The following is an 8,951-nucleotide window of genomic DNA, read 5'->3' on the forward strand; positions in this document are numbered from 1 at the left end:
CCAAATCTTAACATGAGCACTGAGAACACATAGGGCTATAATTTCCCATACAAGACAGACATATAGGACTATAATTTACATCAGGAGTACTTCTATCACAATTCACAACGGTTCATGACGTTGTTGGATCCCCACGCATAAGACTGATTTACCTAGACTATCGTACACAAAAGTGGTAATAAGACTCCAGATGTCCTGGTGGGAATCACCACAACCAAGGCAAAAGCTAACGCAGAAGCCACATGGACAGCCGAAGGTTGGATAACATAAGAACTAGTAGAAACTTGATAAAGACTCGAACTTCATCTCGGACATAGTTTTCTCACATTTGAAAAGACGCCTTGCCCTCAGCCACAAGTCACTACCACCAGTCATAGCCACCATCAAAATCCCCGGCGACGTCATTGTCGTAGTAGTCATCGCCATCGAAGAGGTCATCACCAATCCCAGCACCGCCTATGTCGTCATCACCACCCCCTCCATTGCCATCATCGCCGATCTCACCGCCCTCGCCTTCTTCATCACACAGAAATTCAGCATCGTGCTGGCCTGCATTATCCTGATCTCCGCCCTCAACCAGGGGCAAACCAAGGTCCTCCTCCTCATCGTAGTACTCATTCATGGTCTCCGCGGCCTACGCAAACATACATAACGCAAAATATTAATTAAGGCGTGGCATTCCTTAATTAAAAATGCATAATGGTGGTCGTAGTTAAGTTCGCCGTCTTACCGTGTCAAAGGTGCCATGGTCAGTCTCAAAGGTGCCATGGTGGGTGCGAGAGAATGACACACCGTGCTCAGACGAACAGTCGTAGTACTCATTCGTGGCATGCATGTCCTAGAGAAAAATTCATAGCGGCGTAAGCTGTGACAATTACTAAGAGAAAGAGATGCGTAATGGTAGTCGAGAAGTTTGCCGGCTTACCGTCTGCAAGGTGCCATGGCCGGTGGCAGAGAATGTCGGCGCGCCTCCCCGGCCGCCACCACCTGCTCCCTTCCCTCCTCGGGGGCCGGCCTTGACCGCGCCTCCTCTCGGGCCATCAGATCCCACGCCTGTTCTGCCTCCCGAGCGCTTAGAGTAGCCGCCGCCGGCGCCCTTGCCCTTTCCTTCACCGGCGGTGGCCGCCTTGGAAGAACGCGTAATGGTTACTGATCGGTAAGTTTGCCAGCTTACCGTCTGGAAGGTGCTATGGTCGGTGGCAGAGAACGTCGACCGGCCTGATCCCCAGCCCACACCACAAGGTCCGGCCCCGTTCCCGCCGCGCATGGCCTGGCCCTTCCCGGAGCCTGTGCCGGCGATGGCCGCCTTGTTCACGCCCAGCTTCTTGTGGTAGCCCTTCCCCATGAGCGGAGTACCGCGCGACGCACTCGATCGACCTGCTTCCCTTCGATCGCTTGGTTTTCTTGTTTTCGGGGTGCGAGATCCGCGGAGGGCGTGAATGCGGTTGATTGCGGGGAGAGGTGGAGGTGGAGAAGAGTAGTGGAGACGAGACGGTAAACACTATTTACTCACCCACGATCGGAGATTTTCTCTATGCGCGCCGCTTGTTGTTTCTCTATGCGCGCCGCTTGTTGCATGCATGGCACGGAGGGGCCATGCGTGGCTTCTCTGTGGAGGGACACGCGTGACACGTACCGTACCGGCGCATGCATGGACTGATCCACTTTGGGCAGAGACAGCCGAGAGGTCACCATGGTCGATAGGACTTGGGACTGACCACTGACCAGGACATGTCACGTAGCCATGGATAGAGATCAGGTTGAAGGCACTGATCACTCACATCGGGTTAGACTAGCAAGCAAAGCAGGCACTGCAACGCTACATGATGTCTTTTGTCATTTATCCCGCGCGCCGCGTCATTAGTTTTAGCGACGCCACAAGAAGTTCACTTTGCTTATATCCACTCTACTATTTTGATCCTAGCATAGTTTACTAGCTAGTTTGATTCTTTTACAGTCAAAGATACGTATGCTGTCTCACAAAAAAAAGAATACTTTGCCTATCTTCAACTTATCATTCAACTCCATCTGTGACCGTTGTTTGTACCGAGATCAAGCCTATAAGAGCATGGCAAATCCGCCCCCTTAAACGCCTGTGGAGGCGTCCGCAGACTAATCAGGCACCCCTCAAATAATGTAATCCATATCCGGACATCTCAATTATCATATCTTAAATTCATACAAACTCATGCAACTACGTCGACGCACATGCATTGTCCGGCTACTCCATCACACTACACTAAACATGACATCGGACTACCAAAATTTGGCATGTTTGGCTATGGTGGAGTTCATCCATGATTCCTTGCCCTTCCCGGCGCCCATGACATCCTTCTCGCGGAAGTATCGGTCGAAGATGCAATACGGATCGAGCCTGATCTGCTCGTCGCCGTCGCTGTCCTCGCCGTCGTTGTCCTCCTTCTCCTCCTTCGGTGGCAGTCCGGGCATGGCACGGACCGCCCGATTCTGCTCTCAGGCAAGGGGCGCGCGTGATCCTCCGTTGTTGTTTCTTCACAATGCGGGTGCAGATGGCTTCCTCCTCTGCGGCCGCGCGCGCCGCCGCATCAGCCGCCTCCGCCGCCGCCATTTTCGCCGCGATACAGGCCTCGGCGGCCCTTATCATCTCCTTCCCACGGCGGGCCATCCGTTCCTGGTGAGACTCGTACTCTGCCCGACCGGTGATGGGGAAGGAGAGGTGTTCTGGCCGGGACCACGAGGATCCAGCACTAGAGGACCCGAGCGCCCGGTGAGCCAACGCTATGGTGTCGCGGCGAACGGATCCGTCCGACAGCCGTGCGTTGTCCTTCCGGGAGCGGCAGAGTGCAATGCGGACTGCCGTTACCTCCTCCAACCCACACGGAATGACACCCCAGTCGACGGATCCGGACTGATCGGAGTCCCATCCGCTGCCTGCCATGGCGGAGAAGGCCGAAAACCACCGGAGGTGAGCTCGGGTGGCGGAAGGGAGTGGAGGGGAGTGGAGTGAAGTGGTTAGGGTTTGCTCCGGCGAGCGGATGGGGACAAATATAAGTGGGGTCGGTGGGCCAGCATGGGCTGGGTCCGACGTGGCGGGCGTGCCCATATCCGCCCCATATTTGGGCTGGATATGGGGGGTGCCGGTCAGCCCGGGGGTTTGAGGCCCGTTTGAGGCGTCCGCCTGGATCGAATAAATGTGCCTGATCCATGACCGAGCAGCCCATCCGGGTGTGAGGCGGGTTTAAGAGGTCCGACTGTAGATGCTCTAAGCTGTAACTTAACCTAATCATCCTCTGGGCCGGGTTGGGTTCGGCCGTGCTTGACAAAGCCTAGAGTCAAAATTCCAAACCCAAGCCCGGCCCAGCCCGGCCTTCCGTAAAATAATATAGTATACATATATTTTGAATAAAACATACATTTATTGCTATTTTAGGCTTATTTTCGGCTTTTTGGCAGGGCCTTGGGCGAGAAATTGGAGCCTGAGCCCGACTAGGCCCGAAGCACATGAACAATGGCATTTCAATTTTATTAATTATACTTAGAATATTAAAATAATATAATATACCTATATTTTGAATAAAATATACAATTATTGCCATTTCTGGCTTATTTTTGGCTTTCGAGACGGGATTTGGGCGAGAAATAGGAGCCCGAGCCCGCCCCGGCCCGGCCCGAAGCACATGAACAGTGGCTTTTCAATTCAATTAATTATATTTAGAATATTAAAATAATATAATATACCTATTTGAATAAAATATACATTTATTGCCATATCTGGCTTATTTTTGGTTTTCGGGCCGGGATTTGGGTGAGAAACTGGAGCCCGAGCTTGTCCCGGCCTGAAGCACATGAGCAGTGGCTTTGCAATTCAAATAGTAAAATAATACAATATACCTATATTTTGAATCAAAATATACATTTATTGTTGTTTCTGGCTTATTTTGGCTTTCGGGCCAAGCTTTGGGCGAGAAATTGGAGCCCGAGCCCTTCCCGGCCCCAAGCACATGAACAATGGCTTTTCAATTCAATTAATTATATTCAGAATATTAAAATAATATAATATACCTAAATTTTGAATAAAATATAAATTTATTGCGATTTCTGGCTTATTTTTGGCTTTCGGGCCGGGCTTGGACGAGAGATTGGAGCTCGAGCCCGGCCCGAAGCACACGAACAGTGGCTTTTCAATTCAATTAATGATATTCAGAATATTAAAATAATATAATATACCTTTGCACTGTTCAAGATATCTTCCGATAGTCCGATACATCGGTCGATTTATCGCTTACTGTTGTCTGACCGATAAGATAAAACGGCCGATAAATCAGCCGATATGCCGATAAATTAACCGATTTACCCCTTATCATGGGTTGACCGATAAGTTCCCGATAAGCGATATCCCCAACATTGATACCTATATTTCTAATAAAATATACATTTATTGCCATTTCTGGCTTTCGGGCCGGCTTCGGGCTCGGGCCTCCGGGCCGGATAGTCCATCAACAGGTTTAGTTGTTACTACTTATTATAGATGTAATTGTTTCTTCAATTTACTGGAATATGAAAGTATTCATTGTTTGTTTCTAGGTTGTTCGAGATTTCCCTCAACTGTGACCTTATTTCTTGGCAATTCGGTCGACAATCAATGGTCCTCATTTCTATCCCATCCATATTAAACAGAAATGGTCAATGAAAATACATAATTTGGATGTGATAGCCATCAATTTTCACTATTGCCAAAACTTGCCATATCAATGCCACACGGAGGCGGAAGGCCCACTGTTCATCCACTCTAGTATTTTTCGAGGAAGAATTAATGTGGTATCTAATAAGCACTAGCTGCCGCAAGAAGAAATGCGAACAATTGCCATCTTACATTTATCTTTGAAGTACATTAGTGGCCATGGTTTACAATAGAAGGCTTATAGCCCGCTTAAATTATAGTTTTGCATTTGTCAAGGGGAGAGTGATATAAAAAAAAGTATGTGAAGTGGGCTCTAAAATGGAAGAGTCTAGTTATACGTGCTTCAGGGCAAATAATATAAATATGAAGAGGGAGGAAGAGAGAAGGTAGAAAAAAATATTAAGGGCATCTTCAATGCCGGCCCTTAAACCTCACACGGCCGTCTGGACCAAACGATCCGGATGCACTTTACCATCAAACGCAATATCCTTTGGTCCGTGGACCAGCCCTGTTCATCTTCCAACATCAAATCTTCTTCTATTGGTTGACATGTTGCAGCATGCTAAATGATTGATATCTCCCAATCGGAGATCACCATCCATCATCTTTCTTTAACATTTAGATGTGTAATTCTTAAGACACATCTAGATTTACTTTAGTAAAGCCATAATTTAATATCTGGCCTTCGGCCTTTAGGCAAAAAGGAAAAACTCCCATGATAAGGTGAGAATCTCCATTCAAGTGCTAGTATCTAGGACGCCTGAAGTTTGTAAGATTCACACATAATGAGTAGCTGCTTCTCTGTCATCCATTTTACTAGTTACTTTAGTGTTGCTCTCATGGTATATAAGCCTGGAGTTCTATTTTCTTTCTAGCTTTGTTTCATTTTAATAAAGATGGAACAGGGACGATGCCTCGATGCTTTCTGGTTCTAAAGAAATAAGTCGGTAATTGCCTTTGGCTCCTAGGTGCATATGCACCCATTGTCGAAATAAACATTTCAAACAGTTAAAAAATTTAGAAAAAAAATCCCGCGTGTATATCCGGACATTTTATGTGCGTGCACAAAGTTTCGCTGAAAAACGACGTTTTTTGTGGCTTGTGTAAAAAAAGACAATTTCTGATGCTTCATTCTAGCTATTCACGAGGCATTTCTTTATCTTTTTTACACAAGCCACAAAAAACGTTGTTTTTCAGCGAAACCTTGTGCACGCACATAAAATGTCTGGATATACAGACGAGATTTTTGTTCCGAATTTTTCAACTTTTCAAAATATGTATTTCGATAATGGGTGCATATGCACCTAGAAGCCAAAACACCGTTCTCGAAGTAAGTTGAAAAATTAGTATTAGAGAAGTGATTGCACCATGCGCATCGTTAGACAGTCAGACCATCATTTACGTAACAGGACAAGATGGGAAAATCTTTGTTAGGCCAAGCAAAAGCCGGACTAGAACCCCAAATCGAACTGATCATAAAGCTTAACATGAGCACTGAAGGAACAACATACAAATATAATTTACATTATTAGCGGTACTGCTGCCGCAAGGGTTCAGGATATTGTTACGATCCCCCATGCTGAAGACTAATTTACCTAGGTTATCTACAAAAGAGTGGCAATACGTCTCCACATCTCCTGGTGGGGAACCCATACACACGCAAAAGCTAAGCTAGATGCCAAGTGGACAAGTGAATCTAAGATTATAACATAAGAACTAGCAAACCCAATAGCGAGACTTCATTTTGACACCGAGACTTTATAGATGCCTCAAGTTCCTGGGTCCTCGTTCCTGGATCACTACCACCAGTCATCAGCTCCATCCCCAGCATCACCGGGATCGTAGAAAGCGTCGAAACAGCCGGCTATGTCGTCGTCGTAGTAGTCATCGTCACCGAAGTGGTCATCACCACTCCCGGCGTCGTCATCACCCTCCCCGTCTGCATCAGACACAGGTTCAGCATCCTGCACGCCCTCTTCCTCGCTATCCATGGACAAACCGAGGTTCTCGTCGTCATCGTAGTGCTCATTCATGATCTTCACGGCCTAGACAAACACATAACGTACGGTGTTAAGCCGTGATATTGCTTAGAGGATAATGCATAATGGTGGTGGTCGTTGAGTTAGCCAGCTAATGGATCTTACCGTTTCGAAGGTGCTATGGTCGGCTGGAGCGAATGGGGACGAACAGTTGTTATCCTCCTCCTCTTGGTAGTACTCATTCGTGTCATTCACGGCCTAGAGACGAAGAATGCATAGCCGCGTCAGGCCGTGACATTACCCAGAGAATGCATAACGGTGATGGTCGACTACTGGTCGTTGAGTTCATCGGCTTACCGTCTCAAATGTGCTATCGTCGGCGGGAGCGGATGGCGGGCCGTCGTCGTCGGACGAGCAGTCGTTCCCCCACTGGTTGTAGTACTCGTTCGTGACATTCACTGCCTGCAGACGAATGCAGCATACCGTGACAGTATATTAGTATTACTCAGAGGACGCAGGATGTTGGCCGTGAAGTTCGCCGGCTTACCGTCTGAAAGGTGCTATGGTAGGTGGCAGAGAACGTCGACGCGCCTCCCCAGCCCGCACCACCTGCTCCCTTGGCGCCTCCTCCCGGTCCGGCACCGCCAGCGCCCGCTGCGCCTCCCGAGCGCTTAGCGTTGCCGCCGCCGGCTCCCTTGCCCTTCCCTCCGGCGGGGGTGGCCGCCTTGTTCACGCCCAGCTTCTTGCGGTAGGCCTTCCCCATGAGCAGAATGCCAAGCCACGCACACGATCTTCGATCTGCGATTGTCCTTGGGGTTTCGATCGCGTGGCTTTCTTGTTATTGGTAACTGCGGGTGTGCGAGAGATTCGCGGAGGTGTGGATGCGGTTACTACGTATTGCGGGGAGGTGGAGATATTTTATGCATGATCCTGAGGAGATTTGCTCTATTCGCGCCACTTGTTGAGTTTGCATGCACGACACGTTCGGCCGATCGAGCGTGCGTTCCATGGACGAAGGACGCGCGTAACACGTTCGGGCGCTTGGACACACTGGCCAACAATGGCTCTTCATTTCTGGCAGGGACGCAGAGGCCACGATGGATGTGACATGACTTGGACTGATCACTGACCAGGACGTGTCACGTAGCACTGCATCGGATCAGGCCTTGTACAATGGGAGGGGCTGAGGTGAGGAAAGGTGCTTAGAGAAAGAAATCAGGATTTTCTTAAGCACCGGTGCTTATTTGTACAGGGTAGACGCTTAACTAAGCGTCTCTTCTATAAAAATAGGCACCGGTGCTTCAGAAAAATCCGATTTATTTTTCTAAGCACCTGCCTAAGCATCTCCCATTGTATAAGGCATCAGGAGGTGCGCTTATTGGAGGCACTGACTAAGAGTATCCCTCCCGCGGAAACCGGTAGTGCAAAATCGTTTTACGGCTCCCTCTAAAAGGATTTTACGGAAACACGGAGGTTCCGGCAGAACAGAACACGTACTTGAAATTTAAATACTTCATCGTGCTACAAATAAAAGCATAGTTCATATATAGCACACCCAAAGCAAAACTAAATTGATGGAGTCTCGCTCATCTACGCCGAGGTAGTAGGCCTCGGCGGTCTTGCGCGGAGCGTTGCTGCGGGCATGCACCTCCTTGGCGGCGAGGAGATGACGGCGCATTCTTCTCCGGTCATCACCATGCGCTCTATGGCGGCGAGCTCCTCAGGCCTTAGCGGCGCCTTCTTGTCCGTCCGCCACCGCACGCCCTGCAGCAGCGAGCTCCTAAGCAGTGTCTCGACTGCTTGATGTGCAGAAAAAGATTGTCGTGGAGCTCGTTGAAGCCAGCCCACAGGCGGAGCTGCGGGAGAGGCGGCCGCGGTCGCGCGCCTGATTGGACCAACGTGGCTCGGCGGCGGGCCGTCTGGAGCTACCAGCCTCAGCGTCGTGCCGGGCAAGCTTGTGCAGCGGCGGCGACCCACCACGGCCGTGAGCAACATTGGCCATGGAGGAGGAATAAACGGCGGATTCGAGTAGCGGCGAGGCGGGCAATTTTGCGGCGGAGGGATACTGTTTGATAACCCTAAATCCCGGCCGGGCCCATAGATATAGCGCTGGAAAGACGGTTTTAAGGGCCGCCTCTAATTTTTTACGGGCCGGGCTAAATTTCGCGGAGCTATTCGGGACGAAAAAAATGCAAGATCCCGCAAAATGATAGGAGTTTTGCGGCCAGTGAGTTTTCGTGGAATCTAGATATGCTCTAAATTGGTAGACGGTAATGGACTCATAGCTCTATAATATCCATATCCCATAATTT

General features: G+C 49.3%; 2 protein-coding genes across 2 annotated transcripts; both read right to left on the reverse strand.

Moving 5' to 3' along the window:
* LOC123183075 (putative glycine-rich cell wall structural protein 1) lies at positions 1 to 1,535 on the reverse strand. The gene is made up of 3 exons (XM_044595809.1): positions 926 to 1,535; positions 731 to 838; positions 1 to 634 (listed from the first exon to the last, which is right to left on the reverse strand). The coding sequence occupies exons 1-3, from the start codon at positions 1,343 to 1,345 to the stop codon at positions 362 to 364; spliced, it is 801 nt and encodes a 266-aa protein (XP_044451744.1). The 5' UTR covers positions 1,346 to 1,535; the 3' UTR covers positions 1 to 361.
* A 4,633-nt stretch (positions 1,536 to 6,168) lies between these two features.
* Positions 6,169 to 7,548, reverse strand: LOC123183076 (twist-related protein 1). The gene is made up of 4 exons (XM_044595810.1): positions 7,187 to 7,548; positions 6,997 to 7,101; positions 6,805 to 6,897; positions 6,169 to 6,705 (listed from the first exon to the last, which is right to left on the reverse strand). The coding sequence occupies exons 1-4, from the start codon at positions 7,400 to 7,402 to the stop codon at positions 6,460 to 6,462; spliced, it is 660 nt and encodes a 219-aa protein (XP_044451745.1). The 5' UTR covers positions 7,403 to 7,548; the 3' UTR covers positions 6,169 to 6,459.
* Between the last annotated feature and the right edge of the window lie 1,403 nt (positions 7,549 to 8,951).

Source organism: Triticum aestivum, chromosome 1D (assembly GCF_018294505.1).
Source record: "Triticum aestivum cultivar Chinese Spring chromosome 1D, IWGSC CS RefSeq v2.1, whole genome shotgun sequence".
In the NCBI taxonomy this organism is placed as follows: domain Eukaryota; kingdom Viridiplantae; phylum Streptophyta; class Magnoliopsida; order Poales; family Poaceae; genus Triticum; species Triticum aestivum.

Bases quoted from the DNA above. Each gene is read 5' to 3' on its own strand.
- LOC123183076 (XM_044595810.1), bottom strand. From the start codon at position 7,402: ATGGGGAAGGCCTACCGCAAGAAGCTGGGCGTGAACAAGGCGGCCACC. The intron at 6,898-6,996 runs GTAAGCCGATGA...CTTCGTCTCTAG, and splicing joins ACGATAGCACATTTGAGACG to GCCGTGAATGACACGAATGA. The intron at 6,706-6,804 runs GTAAGATCCATT...GTGTTTGTCTAG, and splicing joins ACCATAGCACCTTCGAAACG to GCCGTGAAGATCATGAATGA.
- LOC123183075 (XM_044595809.1), bottom strand. From the start codon at position 1,345: ATGGGGAAGGGCTACCACAAGAAGCTGGGCGTGAACAAGGCGGCCATC. The intron at 839-925 runs GTAAGCCGGCAA...ATTTTTCTCTAG, and splicing joins GCCATGGCACCTTGCAGACG to GACATGCATGCCACGAATGA. The intron at 635-730 runs GTAAGACGGCGA...ATGTTTGCGTAG, and splicing joins ACCATGGCACCTTTGACACG to GCCGCGGAGACCATGAATGA.